The sequence below is a fragment of the Aplidium turbinatum genome, chromosome 15, assembly GCF_918807975.1.
Source record: "Aplidium turbinatum chromosome 15, kaAplTurb1.1, whole genome shotgun sequence".
Taxonomy (NCBI): Eukaryota; Metazoa; Chordata; class Ascidiacea; order Aplousobranchia; family Polyclinidae; genus Aplidium; species Aplidium turbinatum.
Genome location: NC_137486.1, coordinates 18,582,280 through 18,600,138, shown reverse-complemented (window position 1 = coordinate 18,600,138; position 17,859 = coordinate 18,582,280). Strand labels below are relative to the sequence as shown.

Here is a 17,859-nt window from a genome sequence, read left to right as displayed (position 1 = left end):
CAATACCAAACATCTCAGCCAGGAATTAACAACAAAAAAACATAGAAGCTTAGCTTTATTTCCGAAAAATGCCGAAGAAACGATGATCTTATCTTTTTGCTATGCCACCGGACAGCACCATTTTACAGGAATATTCATACCCACAGTTTTGTTAAACATGCTCTCAGAATGCACCAAATTCAAAGTAATTTTTCAAAATGTTCTGGGAGAGGTCCTCCAGACCCCCCGCCGCTGGGTCGTCAAACCCCCCCCCCCCCCTTTCAAAATTCCTGGCTACGCTACTGGACACTGGCATGACAAGGTATGAATGAACATCTCGATTGGCATTCTCACACTGAACCAATCTTTTCTTTCAACTGGTTTTCCAGAACGTCGCAGTCTTATGTTTGAAACTAACCAGCTCAGTGACTGAGTGGTTTCGTTTTCACTCTGGTAGATCCGAGTTCGATTCCAGGTCGTTTCAAACCGAAAACTTTAAAAACTGTACCGATTATGTTCTTTCTTGCATAACGCAGGGAGAATAAATCGGGTAATAATGTGATGACATCTTAAAATCTGATATAAAATTAAAAATGACCCTTCGCTAAAAGACCTTTGCTGTTGTAAAGCGACAATAAATAAACCATAACATTATTATTATGTTTGGAACTCTGTTAGAAGTTCGTGTTGTAGACCGACTATGTTACCGTTGTTGTCGTTACTTCTTATTGTTTTGTGTTTTTAGTGAACAAAAGCTTCAATTAGGCATTTCAATGTTTATCACATCAAGGCATAGTAGACTAAACTATTGTTGTTGAAACAGTGCAACTTAAGGTTTATAAACGTATATTTGATGCGTCATAAATGTGTGTTTGTGAAATAAAGTGACGTTTCTTAAGAATAGTTTATATTCTTCATCATATTTTTTTTTTAAATCATAAAATTAAATTATTAAGCCGACCGGGAAGATAAAAATGGCTCCACGACTTCAGCTAAACGACGGTTGACGGCTGTTTTAAAATACTGATGAATTGCTTCGGAATGAAAGGAGTCAGATCCAAGTGTTTCTACCAATTTCTCAAAAAATTTTCAAAATCTTTCACTAGTCGTTCTGACATCTAAGAAAAAGCTGTTTTTGCATCACTTTTTGTAGCAACAACAAATGTGGCGGACTCCAAACATGAAAGCAAACCTTCTATAGGCCTACCACTTGTGGTAGCTACAAGTTAGCACCGATGATTTAAACTTTAAATGGGTTTTACATATTTAAACTGCGATGAACAGCATAGAAACAATAAGTTTCATTTGCTTCTTTAAAATAACGGAATCACGCCAATTTTCAAAATATAGCTAATTAAATTAAAAAACAGAATGCATTGTTTACACGAATAAAAAATTCTCATCCGTCTTCGTATCGTCAGTAGACAATTATTTAATTACATCGCGTTTGGACAAACCGCTATTTTTCAGTCAATTAATTTATAACATAAACAAACTCAATCAATATCTCAAAATAGAAACCAAAAGATGTTGATGAACGTGGACCTTTAAAAATTGAATAAGCACCTCCGATAGGGGATCCCTAATGTAGCAGAATGCATGTGCGCAAGAAATCCTGGGTATCCTTCAGCCTGCATCAACGATTACCAATTTCTGCAAGTCGTTTCAAACGGATCACAAACTATAGCAAATTGTAAAGTTTATTCGTCATAACAGTTTGAAAATAGTTTATGGGTGAATCATGCGTCCAATGCCAAAATATATAAAAGCCCAACCTACTCTTGGAAACAGCAAAAGATAACATGACCGCACTATGTCAAATATTTCCAATATTTTAGCATTCCATAATGTGTTTTGCTGGGACACAGCGGCTTACTCTGGAGCGGTGTCAAACCGGTGCTCTCCCAAGCATCGCGCAGATTTTCTCACCACTCAGCCGATGACGTCACGAGGCAATGAATTAAGCAGGGCTTCCCAAACTGGGGGTCGCGTAACGAACGTCAGGGGTCGCAGAGAGTATACCAATTTTACATAAAGTAGTGCATCTTATGGTACTTTTCAGTCGTTTATTTTATAACGCAATTGTTAAAACTGATGTAACTGTTCAAAACATTATTCTTAACTGAGTTGTAGATTCTGCGTAAATAGGCCTAGCCCTGGTAGTGGGCTAGCTTGAGGACTACATGCTAGTGGCTAAATATTGAAAAAGCTGGTCAAAAAAAATCGAACGGTAGCGATAATTTCGTCAAATTTTGCACGGAAATGGAGTTATTTTGGAAGGACTGTTTTCGCATGTCTACTGAGGAAGCTTCTGCAATGACAGGACATAGTTGGGTTTCACGCAAAAGTGCGATTTGCGAGTGATAGGCCTACACATATTGCATTTACACACTATAGGCTATGATTCATTGCGAGACCTTGTTATAGCTAAAAAGAATATTATCCTCATCGAAATGCTATTGTGCAAGATGCTGTGAAAATATTAACTTTATTAGTCGCACACTCAATACCCGTATTTTTGCAAGTTTATATGGTGAAATGTAATGAGAGTTCAGTTTAAATCCCTTTTACTGCATTGTGAAGTAAGATGGCTCTCAAAAACAAAATTAAAAAATGCTATCAACGTTGAAAAATGACGTCGTGGTTTTTTCAACAGAAAAAAAATCAAACTTGGTTCATCATTTCTGCAAAGACATCTGACTTTCAAAATTATGCTATTTGTGAGATTTGCTTGAAAAATGGAAAGAACTTAATTTATCCATCTAAGGAAAAAACACCAATGTTTTTACATTGAAATCAAGTAGGCCTAATCAAAAACTTGAAGCGTTCGTTAAAAATTTAAACATCTAGAAAGAAGAAGTTGAAAATGATTCATTTGAAATTTTTTCATCTACAATAGTTTTTGACTAACAGTGATGTGGAAGCAACTGTTTAAGCCTGTGGTTATCGACCACTTGTCAAATCTGTTAAAACAGTTTTAAAAGTATTTTCTTCCAGAATTAAACAATGCCAAATTAGATTGGATCCAAAACCTATTTGCAATACAAAAACAAAATACATGGCACCTCTCTTCCAAATCTCAGGAATAACATGCTGATCTATTTTCTGACTCTACGTTGCGGCTTGACGTTTCTGGAAAAATTTTCACACTTTTTGGCTGGTAAAACCGGAATATCTATAGGCCTAATTATCTCACTCAGCAGTGACTGCACTCCTGCCGTTTGTGTTCACGCGTCTGTGCGAGTCAACGTTATCAAAGTTGACGACAATCGCAAGAAAATACCGTTCCAGACTAAGCAAGATTGAAACTGCCTTGAGACCAGCAGTAACAAACATTGAGCAACGACTGGTTTTGCTTTGCAGCAGAAAGCAGTCGCAGTAGTCGCACTCATCACACTGAATAAATGTGTTTTCGATTGTGTTTTGTTTCCAATAGGCTACGTGTAAAGTAGCAGGTTTCGAGTATCGGTAGTTTGATGCTACTCTAGTTTCGTTCGAATTAAGCCTTTTAATAAATATCACGATTGTATATTTCGCACTGTTTATCATGTCAACTGTAAAGGGTCGCGAAAAATGTTAGGAAGTTAAAAGGGGTCGCGAGCAAAAAAGTTTGGGAAGCCCTGAATTAAAGTGTTTTTCGGACATACGTTTTGCCGAGCCATTGCAAGCTTTGGTAGAAAGTTCGCTTTAATGAATCATAGACAGACAAAACAAAGTAACTTTAAAAGGTTTAACATAATATATAACACAAAAAATTAGCATAATTAAAATAAACTCAAACGTTTTCGACATGTATTTGTGTCCTCATCAGGAATCAGAAATCTGCAATATACATAAAATGAGAATTATAAGATAAATCTGACTATTGCTTGAAATTGACCTCGGTTGTGATTTGACAAGAAAACTTGAGTTTAAGTTATTTTATGTTGAACAAAATCATATAGTTACTTCATTGTTTCGCGGAGTAAACATGACTTTATAAGTAAATAGGCCCAATAACTTTTTTAACTTCAAAATAACTTTTTGACCGCTTTTTGATTTTGATTAGTCTACTGATGTAAAGAGCGTGAATCGAAAACATATCGTCCGCAAAGCTGATAGAACTATTGTAGTAAACAGAAGTGTAATTTAAGTTTAAAATTGTGCATTGATGCTGCATAAATGTGTACATTCAAGTTTTTATAAAATGATCAAAACATTAGCTATTGTCCGCAGTTAACAATGTTTCCTTACACATTGTGTTGTGTTATCTTTAAAGAAATAAAAAAGAAGTAAAAGTCGTAATTTTTGCTTTGTGTGGAGCTACGTAAGATATGACTGACATTTCTTTATTCATTTATGAAATGAAATGGCCTTTATCAAATATATCTGATTTGCTTCAAATCTTAAAGTCATCAAACTGCTTCTGCATGAAAGTGGACGACGAAACCATTAATAATACTTTAAGCTGTGACAGAAAAAGTGCACCTTTATTGCATCTAGTATGAATTGTTTTACTTGGTACAGTAGAGGGAATAATTTAGGCCTGGTGCCTATGGGAAATCCGGGCCCCCCGAACAAGATACTTTCAAAGAAAACAATAGGACTTCAAGAATATGCGGTGTTTTCTTTGTTTAGTTTGCTCTTTGAGATGTTCCGGGAACCTAAAATCATTCCTGACCAGGTATAAGTCGACCTTCTACTTGAACCCCTGTCAACGGTACTGGTTGTAGGCTACTTTAACTAAGAATGTGACGGATCTGATAAAAATGGTTCAACAACTTCAGCTAAACGACGATTGAAGGCTGTTTCAAAATACTGATGAATTGCTTCGGGATGAAAAGAGTCAGATCCAAGTGTTTCTACCAATTTCTCGAAAACAGAGCAAAATCTTTCACTTCCCGTTCTGACATCTAAAAAATATGATTCTGCATCAATTTTCAGTTGCAAACAGTTAGTGTCCACGCCAAATATGATAGCAAACAGGCCTACAGGTTAGAACAAACGTTTTAAACTTCAAATATTTTGGCATAATTCATAACATTAACTGCTGCATAAAGTATAGACACAGCAAGATTTCATTACAATGGAAGCCCTGCCAATTTTTAAAACAAATAATCGTGAAACAAAACACGGTACAACATTGAAACGAATAAGTCAGCCATTTTATTGTTGTAAGCACGTTTTAATTGCATTGGCGTTTGGACAAACAGCTATTTTTCATTGAAAATTTACCAACAAAAACAAACAAACCTAATCAACAACCCAGAAACCGAAAAATGTTAATCCATCGAGAAGCCCTTACTCTTTTGGACCTCGATTTGAGGGCCCCTACTGTAATAGAATATATATGTGGCTGTGCGCAAAAAGCCTTCCTCTAAATCAGAAAATTTATTAAAGTGATAAAGCGTAACTCGTAGAGAGTTCGCTTTGTTGAACCATAGACAGACAAAACAAAGTAACTTTAACAGGTTTAACATAATGTATTACACAAAAAATATAACATAATTAAAATAAACTCAGACATTTTCGACACGTACTTGTGTCCTCATCAGGAATTACAAATCTGCAACATACATAAAATGAGAATTATAAGATAAATCTGACTATGCACTATAACTGTAACGACACTCCGAACTGAAAATAGTGCATAGTCAGATTTATCTTATAATTCTCATTTTATGTATATAGGCTATTGCAGATTTGTAATTCCTGATGAGGACACAAGTACGTGTCGAAAACGTTTGAGTTTATTTTAATTATGCTATATTTTTTGTGTAATTATGTTAAACCCGTTAAAGTTACTTTGTTTTATCTGTCTATGAAAATTTATTGTTTTAAAAAAATTATGTTTGCATATAAATCGTTGCTTTCCGTGGTGTAGTATTTGCCAATATATTTAACAATGAATGTGAAAACACAGTCAAAGCAAAGTTTGCATTGCGCTAACAAAGAAATGAAAACGAAAACATAAAACGCTTCCTGTTTTTACCCTTCTCTAAGCTCTGCCTAGCTAGTTTGAGCAATCGCAAGAACACAAATGCTCAGCATTTGCTTCAAGTTTAAACTAACAGGTTGAAGGCACCCAAGCAAAACGAACATGTCAAGCAACGGTTCTTTTTACCCTGTCCTACTCTTTTTAACAAAAAAAGAGTTTACTCGTCAACTTACTATGGCGCAAATCTTCAAGATAGGCCCCTTGTTGCGGGTTTGTAATGGCAGAAAAGTGCCGGTAAAGCATATTTGTATCTTCATCAGAAACACTCTTGCAAAGTGCCAATTTGAGTTGATTCACTTAAAAAACAAAAACAATTGTTAATCCAAAAAAAAAAACATGAGCACCCAAAAACTAAAGCAGGCTAACCTATTACCACTAATTCACAAATCAAAGCAAATTTTAGTATACATCAATTTATAAAGCTGACAAGCAAGACACCTCCATCATCAACTGGACCAGTCATGAATGGAAAAACAAATGGCGACTATAGACAATTTGTGTTCTGTTTGTTCACCCCTGACCAAGACACCCGTTTCATCGGCCTACCCTGTCGAGACAAGCATGGATGCGCCCTTTTCACACGAGACCGAGTTTTTCCAGTCAAGCCTCATCAACAAAAAATTAGTGAGTGGTTGAAGGTAAGAAGTTTGATTTCTTCACTGCACTTTGGTTCTCTGAATTATACAAATCGTAACATGTTCTTTCTCTACTGATACAATGTATCACGCTTGTTACCTATCCGTTTGCTTCTAGAACACATTCTTCGTCGCCTACCAAAGGGCACAGGTAAGTTGACAACATATAAAGATCACGTGTATACCGGTAACAAATTTACTTTAACTACAGTACTTTACATTAAAATAACCTCCCTTTTACAAATTTGCAAAACATTGTTTTTTTTCCGACGTCATTGCAAGAGTTGTTTGCTATCTGAGCATTCCATTTCTTAGTAGGCTATAAGCAAAGTAAACTTTTATTTACGTGTACGAAAGTGAGTCGATAAAACAGGTCGTTAACATCTACATTGTAAAGTGAGTCGTTATACTTTGCAGTCGCATTCAAGATTTGTCTACATCAGTGGTTTCTTTTAAAACTTTTAACGTCATAAGGGGACCTTGAACCGTGAATATTTTGCGAAACTACTTACAATTCAACTTAAACATGCAGACACAGACGTCACTGTTTCGACCTCAAGGACTCATCAGTGCAATAAACGTACCTTAGGGTTAGTCAGAACGCCTTGTTAAGTTGTTACTATATATAGTAATTTAGCGTGGTGAGTTTCCATTTCACCTTTAGCCCATATGTGATCTAGTGTTTAAAACTTAGTACTTGCTTGAAATAAATGTATTTATGAACTCCCTTGAAGCTTTTGCGGGCCTCAAGTTAAGAACCACTGGTCCAGGTGAAGCGTTATATAAGAAGAGACGCATATTCCGAGCATTCACCAACAGATTTGTCTTACTTGTTTTATGGTATTCGCTAATTGAAGGTGGTTGTTGTACAGCAAAGAGAATTGGGACTCCAGGACTGTTTCGTTCTTGACGATTTTCTCTTTCCAAACTTGGTGAAAGCAAACTTGCTCTGTATAACGTCAACAATCAGTTTACAGCAAAGTGAAACGTCACAAAACATAAAAGTAAACAATAACAGTTTTCGAAAAGTGTGTCACTATTGTGAAGAAGAGAGCGTTCTTCCGGACTATCAACACCATCCAATCAACTATATGTTTCTCTGCAGCCGAGAAACAAATGGTGTGTCACTATGTTGAATCAACAAATCTTTTTTGAACATTGAGAGGAATTAGGTCCTTTTTTGTTATTTTATACAAAAGTTCATCTACTGATGATACAGGAAGTGTTAAATGAAAAACATAGAAAATGTCATAGCCCTAGTGTTTCCGTCTTCAACCTGGCCATTTCCGCTTTGAAGATCCCTCAAAGTCTCATTTAGTGCTCTGAGATTGAACGTTTGAAAGACATTTATCTCAAAACAAAATAATTTGAATTGCTCTGTAGCAATCTATGTGCAGAGGCTCTTAATTTGCATAGTTTAAGTAGCATATCATGCGGAAACCTGCTGTCTTGATTTGTGGCGCCAGTGCTGTCCGGTTGTCTTCTACTAGAACCAAAAGCTCTGGATTTTTCAAGATAGGAATTGTATAGTCTGGAAGGAAGTCTCTGAAGATATGAAATGCAGTTGTTATTTTGGTTAATAGAAATATAAATATAAAATACAAATAAAATGCTAACACTGCTTGAATGTAATTTTCCTATTGTTTTTTTTTTTTGATCGAAAAAAGCATTTGGATACACGTAAACTCGCAAAAAATACAAAAAGAAAACGTCACTGCAATGGTAATGGACTGTTGTTTTGAAAATTGTAATAGTCAAAGTGTTTGTGGCATTGTGGTGAGACTAAGGCGTCTACAAATGATGCGGAATTTAAAAAATTCAAAATCGTGTTTAGATGCTAATTGAAAACCACGAAATGAGCGGATAGGTGGTGAAAACTGTACACTTTTTGAAAGAATTCTTTCTCTCAAACAGCAACGATTAAAATTGAGATGTCGATAAAATTTGGTAATCTTTAAATTTTCATTCACAAGTTTCCTTGCTTTTTTTAATACCTTGCCATATTCTTTTTAACCTCATTCCATTATTAGAACGGCTGTTTGTTTCAAAACAACGAAACAACACGTATTGGACTTTTTTTCCGAAAACATTTCAAAATTATGCTGGCACTCCATGTCGTGTTTAATGTCACTGATTGCTTTACAATTGTTGCCGACAAAGGTTCAGCTATAGAATTGCCAAACATTAACGTTGCAATAGACGTTGCAAACGAATTACCATAAAACTGTCGTTTATTTTTCTTGTTATTTTTTATGAGATCAACATTAAAATTCACTGCAGTGATAAAAACTTACAGAAATGGGTTAGCCTATCCCAGACAGTAAATCCGTCATTTTTACATTGATTCAACACCTGCGGACGTTGAATCAATGTAAAAATGAGGGACTTTGCTGTCTGGGATAGGCGTACATAGAGTATATATAATTATATATAATTTTTTTTTGATATAATTATATACTGTGTAGGGGAGACCGGGGCAAGTTGAGCAGGTTTTTTTTTTAAATCTAATTTTTTTTTATTTTACTAACTTTTTCGAAGACTCAAGTATTGCATTTCAAAAACATGCTAATAAGCCAAGTTTTAAGACAAAAACTGGTTGGTTTTATTTATTATTTTGCACTGTATTCAAGTTTAAGTAACGATTGCGCAACTTGCCCCGGATTATTTTTCCGGGGCAAGTTGTGCAACACCATGGTGGGCAAGCTGTGTAGCACCATGGGGTAAGTTGAGCAACACTAGTGCCAGGGGCAAGTTGAGCAACATATTACGATCATATTACAGTTGCACAACTTGCCCCGTCATCAATTGCACAACTTGCCCCATTCACACTTTTTTTAAAGAACAAAAATTTCAAGAAAACTAACAAATGTACAAAAAAATTTCACCTGCGAAAATACAACTACATCACATGTCTACTGACCCCTACTGCTAAAGTTTGACTAGTTCTATTGTGCATCCAAAAAATCAAAATTTCGTTTGCATCCGAATTTAGATCCTAAGACCTAAACACCTTAAGTCGTTGATCAAGCCTAACCTGCCCAAAAAACTGATAACTGCAATTCACGTGCTTTAAAGGCATTATAGGTAAAATATAATAATGGCGTTAAAGATTCATTACGCTCTTTATTTCCTTTCAAACGGGGAATTGCACAACTTGCCCCGTTGCACAACTTGCCCCGGTCTCCCCTACAAGGCGTGCGCACGCAACATTAGACTTACCTCAAGATATTTTGTTAAAATAGTCTGTGTATGTCTATGGCTATCAAAACTCAAACGTTCATGGCACCGATTGAAGAACTTACTTTCAAGGATCGGCACCTGGCTGCTGCTAGTCGTTCTACCTGGAATATCTTTATCATTGCAAGCACAAATAGGACAAAAGCCAATATACCCGCTATGGATGACGATATGATGACGATATCCCACAATCCAATATAAGCTTCTAAAAAGAAAACGATTAATCATTCTATTAGCGCAGCAAAGTACCTATAAGGGCTTACAGTTAGACTGTGGAGTCGTATAGAGGTGCAACCCAGTAGGCCTACATCATTACCCGAATCCATTCCATGCTTGAGTGCCAAGCAGAAATAAGATTCAGTACAAGTTTTAAAACGTCTTTGCCTTCGAGCCAATAAACTCACCACAATAAGCTTACCTTTAGCTAAGGCGTGTACCACAGTTGTGAAGGAGTTTGTTGTGTTTCCCTCGTTTTCTTCTATTGGTGCTGCAGGTGTATTGCTCCTATATATAAAGAGCAGACCACTTACTTTTTATAGTTATTGAATGTAAATCTACATGTTATTTTTGAATCAGTTACCAATTACTAAATTTCCTTTTGAAATAGACATGATATTCACTTACAAAACTTTTTGCATTGTTCAAAAAAATAGTGAAGAAAGTGTTAAAAAAATTACTGTTGCGAAGTTTAAATGAAAAAAAATGTCGTAGCTTTTTTTCATAAAAATTAATAAAACAACGCAACATGTTTCACGCCAATTGGAAAACAAAGCAAGTAGAGCTTTCAGTGGCACATTTGGCGTTGACGTAGGATAATCATAATACGCTATCATTATCTCGAAATTAACACTGCTAACTCCAACCATTAAACCATCACAAACCAAATTTTTTGCACACTTCTCGTATTTAAAGTAGCGAGTTTTCATACAACGCCATGCCCCTCCTAGATCTGCGTTGTTGTCAGCGCTTTATTACAAGCAGGCGACATACTGACAACATTTGCTGGAGTAAAAGAAACCTGGAAACAGACTTCCAAGTGTGCCATATATTGGTTAGTATTGGCAGTTGAGTATTAGCTTAAGCTTTGTTTATAAAAATATAAAATAACCAAGCTTAACCAGATTTATTGCAAGCTATTTCCAACTCTTCGTTCAGCTGGTGAAATTTTTGAATAAAAACGATTGCAATTAAATCAACAACAAAAACTTTTGAATTTTGTAAGTATTGGTAGCTTTTAACTTGACGATTTTTATCCAAAATTGTGATTACTCCATTATTAACAATGTTGAATTCGTTTATAGAATATACTGTATAGCGGGAAACGAGGCAAAAAGTTAATATACTTCTGTTTTTTATCTTGTGGTCGAAATACAACTAACTTCAATAAAATTGTTTCTGTTGGTCTTCAGAACTTTGCTTTATCGTTTGTCGATGTGTACTTTTTTAGTAAATTGAATACTTTGTTTGTAAACTAAAATTGAAATCAAGGTGTCATTTTGAATTTTTGCACCACGTTGTTGAACTTCAGGGGTAAGTTGTTACAAAGATGTTTCAAATAGAAACAAATACACTGTTAGGACTGCTCAAAACGATTGTCTTGGTCCAAACAAGAGCGAAATTGTATTCTGTCAGTACAGTTTGGCTTTGATTCTGGTATTAAAGCAATAAATCACTGCCGTAACACAACACAGAGTTAAAAAAGGCACGGGTGACAAACCTTAAAGTGTGCTCGAGAACGGGCTTATACGAAGTAAAAATAATTTAGCACAGTCGCAATATGCGGGGAAAGTTAAACTAGATAAGAAGCATCTTAAAGTCCAGAAATACATGTAACTTGTGTACACTGTACAGTATATTTACTCTGATTTCAGAACACAAGTATCAGTCGAGGAAGAATAAGAGGACTCATAACCAGTGGGGCACTTTCCACAAGTTGTATCTCTTTCCGGGGTGCCGGGGTAATCAACTCCCTCTCCAGGTGGACAAGGGGTATGGGGCTGGCAAGAACCCGAGTCTGTCTTAAATCGTCCGCTTGGACAATCGCACCTGGTTGATAAAATTAAGTTATTTTACATGTTTACATAAAACAGCAATGATGTGACATCATTACTTACAACAAACAGTGTTATTGCTAAAGATACTAAAATTGCGATTCAATACCACAAACCCAAAACTTTTCACACTCACAAAAACAAAATAAAAACAGCCAAAAAAAGATAACCTTGCAACAATTTAATTGGTTTGGTTTTTGAATCTTTATCCTCGGACTGACAAAGCTTTGATAAGTTATTCCTGGTAGTTTCGCATACTTGTAGAGGCTTTTGACGCAAGGCCAGTTACCGAGATCGACAGAGTGAAGTTTCCAATTGTTGAAGTGTTGTTGGCGGAGAATTATTCCATTCGCTAGGTGCCGCTAAATGGAGAGCAGTCTTGAAATGCGTTGCTCAAGCGCACACCCCGAGAGTCGAACCAGCGCCGCGTGATCTTGAGCCGGGCGCGTATTTCAAAGCAAATACTTCAAGTCAAAATCTAAAATAGTTCTAGTTGAACTAACTGACGTCAACAACGTTTATTTACCGTGGAGCAGAATCGAATTCAGAAGCTATCTTGATCATCTCTTCTGGACAATCCAGGTCGTCAACTGTGCAAGTCTGTCTGTCATGCGCCATGTCCACGATGTATGTGCCAGATGGGCACGGTTCGCAATAGGTTGTAGTAAGTTTGCCTGGGCTGCACAAAACATTTAGTTAGGCCAATTATTATGAATTTATGTTGGTAGGGTAAATATAGCATAATAAATACACTCCCTTTCAGTGATGAACGTGCCAAATGGTAAATTTTGCATTTTTGGACTTTTATTTGCGTTTTTGTACTGTGTTTTTTATGTTTTTCAGATAGCGTTTTATTGAAAAAAGGTTTGGAAACCGCTGTTTCATACAGTCGGTCACATTTGGCATCTGGTGTGTAGTTGTTGTTGTTTCGTATGACTCTATACATAAGTCCAAGCAGTTTTTATTTAGTCAATCCATGAGAATGTTGTTGCATTGGTGGGCTGTGAGGTATCCTCCTTGAAACTTGGTTACTGGGCACTCTGGTATGAGATGGTTTGTTATGAATATCTGGTATGAATGGTATTTATAGTATTACTAACAAATGGTATTTATAGAATACTGGATTAAAACTGATATAAATTCTCCAGCCTGTTAAATCATAACAATCAATTTCACAGACATTATTCAAATATTAATATAAATTCCACTATACCACCAGACTTAGCTACATGCAAAGTCCTGCGACTTTATATCCAGCTGGGCACCCGCAGCAGAAACGGTTTGTGCCACCAATTCTCATAAAATACAGTTGGGTTGTGCTCCCTGGGGGTTTCTGTAGGTGGGGGCAGGCATCTACTTGTGGGGATCTAGTGGGGGAGTTCTTGTTGATTGATCGTAGTTTCTTCAATTGTCATGAAAACAATAAATCACCGCATCTTAATGAAGTGGTATTATTAGTAAAGTAGCATAGTAACAAGTTTAGTAATATAACCACACCAAGTTAATGTTTTCAAAGCTTATTTATGCTGCAAATTTTGAAAAATTTCAAGTTTTGGTCTCATACAGTTTGATGGAAACTGGCCCAATATCTGATGTAAATATAATTATTTTGACAAAGGAAATAAAAAAATAATGCATTTGCATTTTATCAAACATTGCCATTAACACTATACTGCAGCTATGTTTACTAACATGCTACTCTGTGATGTTTTCATTGTAGGGTATATTTGATGAGGCTTTTCTGAACAGTGAACTAATGCAAAACCTACTTTATAATTGATACGTTTTTATCATTCTCCAGTATTTTTGACAAGCATTCCATAGGGTAACCTACTTGTGAACCTGGGTTCAGGTGATTTTATTTAGGAGAACAAAAACTTAAAGAAAACAATGCATTGTCTTTTTGCTATGGTGCATTTGCATCTAATTCGATTTTTAAAGGACAATGCCGTGTTTTCTTCATTTTTTTTGCCGAAACACTGCTTTTTTTCACGAAGGTTTTACCAGTTGTAGGTTATACCGTAGGTGGTATTAGCCACATAGAAAAGTCACCAAAAATAGGAAAAAATTGAAACCATACACATCTAATTCGTAGCTTATATGATTGTATTTACCCGGATTGAATGGGGTCCTCCTTCAACTTCACTCCACATCCAGATGCTCTGAGAAAAGATAAATCATCACTGGCTGTACAAAGCAATGTCAACAAAAGTTAAATATAATAATTAAGGATGCCAGATATTTAAATTTAAACTTTTCATTACAAAATATGCAGCATGATTACCAGTTTCAGTATTAGAAATCAATTTTAGGTACCGGTAGCCTATCACCAAGTTATTTTTCGAAATCCGTGTTTGTTATACCAGGAAGTTAAAACAACGGATATTTTTTTAACAAACATCAGTAGCTTATAGGCGAGGATTCTCAAAAATAAATTATTATCAATGAAAAAAAAACGGAACAAATAGGAAAATCTGATTCGATATGTTGTAACAAAACTGATTTTCAAATTAACAATGTTTTACAACAGCATTTATTCAAGAAATTGTAAGAACATCTGACAACACTGGTACGTGATTCCCTTTATTCTTTGCAGTGAATTGCATATACTGACGCCGCAGCCTATTTCTAAGATTCTCTGAGAGAGCGCTTAAAAATGAAAGAAAATTAGGCCTATACTTCAAGTAAAAAAAAAGTTTCTCACCATACAGGTTATAATATAGAAGACAACAATCTCCAACAATCGTAGCATGTCTCCGAGCACTGCGTTAATGACTTGAAATAAAATCACATACAAAAAAGACTAAACAAGTTAAAGTTAAATTTATTTATACAAAAACAGTAATTCTAACCCAGTGAACGAAATGTAATCTTTATACAGTGATGCATCGTCTGCTCTCTGGAAAGTGTTTTACATTCAATTTACAGGGTAAACTTACATTGTAAAACTGATACAAAAATTAAGAGTGAAAACTTTTGATTAAAAATTAAAAAAAAATTATGAGTTGAAAGTATTTCCTGTCACGAAAAGACATTGGCAGTTGTAGAACAACAATAAATAAACCATGGCATTATTATAAGGAATGAAATGGACGCTGCTGTATCTCAACCTTTGTTCTGGTTCCTCGATGTTATTGAAGATGGAAAGCTATACCGTACATAGTTACGTCTATTTATCGCTATTCACGTTTGGCGAGCGCTGCAAAGCAAAACTTTATTTTGCATTGGCCTGTTTGCAGTGGCGTACGCAGAATTTTCTAAAGGGGGAGGGGCATTTAAATTTTTTTTCGAATCGAAACGAAAACGAATTGAAATAACACCCATTTGCCAATAATTAATAACCAATAGTAAGTTATATTGTGTAAGGTAAGCCTACCATTTGCAGCAACTATAGTTTGCTCATTTAGATAACTTTTGCATTGAATGCAAAATATGTGATCTAACACTGTTGACGTCGCATATAATGTTTTACGTAGACGACGCAGTTAGCTTACTCAACCTAGTGAAACACGCGTATTGACGGTACGTTCAGTGTACGCAGGATTTCTTACTGGAAGAGGGGAGCGTTCGATATAATTTGACATTTTTTTTATCAAGAGTAAGCCTAACGCTACTTTACAGTATAGTCTGATTAAACTTTAAAATAGCCGAGGCCATTTGCTGGTGAAATGTTAACTCTCACTGTCTTTGCGTACCGTAATGTGTATGTCATTGTATTTTTAGATTCAATTGTTATTAAACAAAACAAAAATTAGTGGGTCCCCAAACAGCTGTGATCTCCCTCTCCCCAAGAACGAGGGGCGGTTAATACGACCCTGCTACTCAAGACCACTCTTGAACAATAACATATTTGCACTACACAATCACAACAACGTTAAAAAAATCAACATTTTTGGAGGAGAGCATGGCACAACAATGGCCCTCCCCCTGCGTACGCAACTGCCTGTTTCACTTTTGTTCCATCATGCAAAAGGGCAAACAAAATTAAAAACCAACAACTGCATTGAAACAATAAGCATGCTCAAAATCTAAGTTATAACTTGACTTTTTTCTCTTGAAATTTAACCAAACGCTGCGCAATAACATTCGACTGGTGCTGACTGCTTTCACAAATAGTCTATGGCTGATAGCTGAAGCGGAACTAGTTATCATCAGGCAATGTTCACGTTCACCGCAAGCACAAGATTGCTGTTTGCTTTGATACCAAAGTGGCCTGAGTTGAGGACAACTGTTTCGACCGATAGTAACCTTCCACCATTGGTAAGACGCCGTTCAAACTTGGCAAATAAAATCCGCTTTTCCAGTCTCCGAAGACAAACAAACGCTAGAATCTAGCTTGGTGAGTGAAGGTCCATATAAAAAGTTCTTAGTATGTTTTTGATGGTTACAATTCGATATATAAATTAAATTCGAATTTAATCGATGGCAAGGTGATCGATGGTATGGTTTTTTATGATCGATGGTATGGTATGAATTCCATTTGTTTTGATTTTTGATATCTACAATTAATTATAGCTGTAGATACCCTTGTTTTGATGAAGTATTTTGCTTGCATAATGTTTCAACTACGTACCACTACCCGGAGTTTAGTGGTATAGGCACAGGGCCATTGAGAGGATAATTTGGGCCCGGTACCAGTGAGATCCTCATGCTCCAACCAGGGGCTCCGAGAGGGTGGGAAGTCGGGCAACTTTCCCCCTAGCATAATATTGTAAAGGAAAAACGAGTAGTTTTTTTTTGTATTTTTACTTTGAGGGGGGCCATTTTGCTACTAAAATAAAATTGTAATAACTTTATAATAATATAAAGAAATGAAACAAGTGCTCTTTTACTTTACCTTAATATACAGTAGGCTACTACTTTACATAAATGAGAAATGTTTTAACTTATCAATCTAAACTTAACTATTTTCAACAATTAGTGGAGAACGTGATTTTAGCACAACTAAAACTGATAAAAAACTGTTTGCACTTCACCTTGATTCAAAACCATTTCAAAACCGATTAAACAGCTTATGCAATGCATGCAGTGCATCGATTCAGCCGTTGCAAAATCTTTATTATTGGATGCTATGATACTTTACATTGCAAAAGGTCCGGAAAAAATGAATTTCATGCATGCTTTGTTGAACTACTTTGGTTGCCTACATTAGCCTTAGACCAACCGCCGTCCGCAGCAACTTTTGTGTCGGTTTGCAATAAAGTTGGCTTCAGCTGTTCAGTTCGCTCAATGCATCACTTTTCGCTTCGTTGTTTCGGCATTTCCTTCATGTAGCCATAATTTTATGCCATTTCTGCGGTAATGTTCTCCTGTGAAGCTAGACTTAAGCAATTAAGCATTTCAATCTTATTTCTAGCAGTCATGTTGTTCAACTGATCGTACAAACAGTAGCGGATCTTGGGAGAGCACTTGATTGCGTGCCCCACCCAAAATCGAGACAAAAACGTGTAATTTTTCTTTGTTTTACAAAAATCTTTCGCCCGCTTTGTCGCTCAATCATTTTATTGACCTTACCAGCTTCATCGGAATCGAGTGTTTTGAGCAGTAGCTTAGATATAAAAAGTGCAAATTTTTGTGTCTCTGAAAAACGGAAAAAGTAATACAAACGTCAAAGTAAAATATATTGCTCATCGAAGTACAGTAGTCAGCAATTTATTTACCGGACCTACAGTAGTCAGCTATTTAATGCACCGGACCTTTCGCAATTTAATTTACCAACATCCCACCCGGAGGCGGCCGGAGCAGAACTACCTCGGAAGGAATGGTGAAGCTCAATCGCCTGCGGACTGGGGTGGGCCGTTTTAACAGCAACAGGTACCAAAGGGGCCTCGCCGATTTACCATCTTGTGCGTGTGGCTCAGATTCTTAGACTGCACACCACATTATCTACCATTGTCTTGTATATCGACCCCAGGACAGATATGTGGACCTCACAACGCTCGGTGAACACACAATCCATTGGCTGCTGCGCCTGGATGTT

General features: G+C 36.2%; 1 protein-coding gene across 2 annotated transcripts in view; it reads right to left on the bottom strand.

The window, feature by feature from the left end:
- The window catches only part of LOC145784309 (uncharacterized), a 64,811-nt gene extending 50,040 nt beyond the window's left edge, over window positions 1-14,771 (bottom strand). The window contains exons 1-11 of one of the 2 annotated variants that reach the window (XM_082596103.1): window positions 14,584-14,771; window positions 13,994-14,041; window positions 13,109-13,281; window positions 12,406-12,558; window positions 11,689-11,874; window positions 10,247-10,332; window positions 9,894-10,033; window positions 8,033-8,136; window positions 7,422-7,540; window positions 6,130-6,252; window positions 3,659-4,871 (exon numbers count right to left, since the gene is read on the bottom strand). In XM_082596103.1, the coding sequence (XP_082452229.1) occupies window positions 4,702-4,871; window positions 6,130-6,252; window positions 7,422-7,540; window positions 8,033-8,136; window positions 9,894-10,033; window positions 10,247-10,332; window positions 11,689-11,874; window positions 12,406-12,558; window positions 13,109-13,281; window positions 13,994-14,041; window positions 14,584-14,631 (1,350 nt within the window). In that variant the 5' untranslated portion in view covers window positions 14,632-14,771 and the 3' untranslated portion in view covers window positions 3,659-4,701. Of the gene's footprint in view, window positions 1-3,658; window positions 4,872-6,129; window positions 6,253-7,421; window positions 7,541-8,032; window positions 8,137-9,893; window positions 10,034-10,246; window positions 10,333-11,688; window positions 11,875-12,405; window positions 12,559-13,108; window positions 13,282-13,993; window positions 14,042-14,583 lie in introns of those variants that run through there. The other variant, XM_082596104.1, reaches the window with a different exon arrangement.
- Window positions 14,772-17,859: the final 3,088 nt, after the last annotated feature.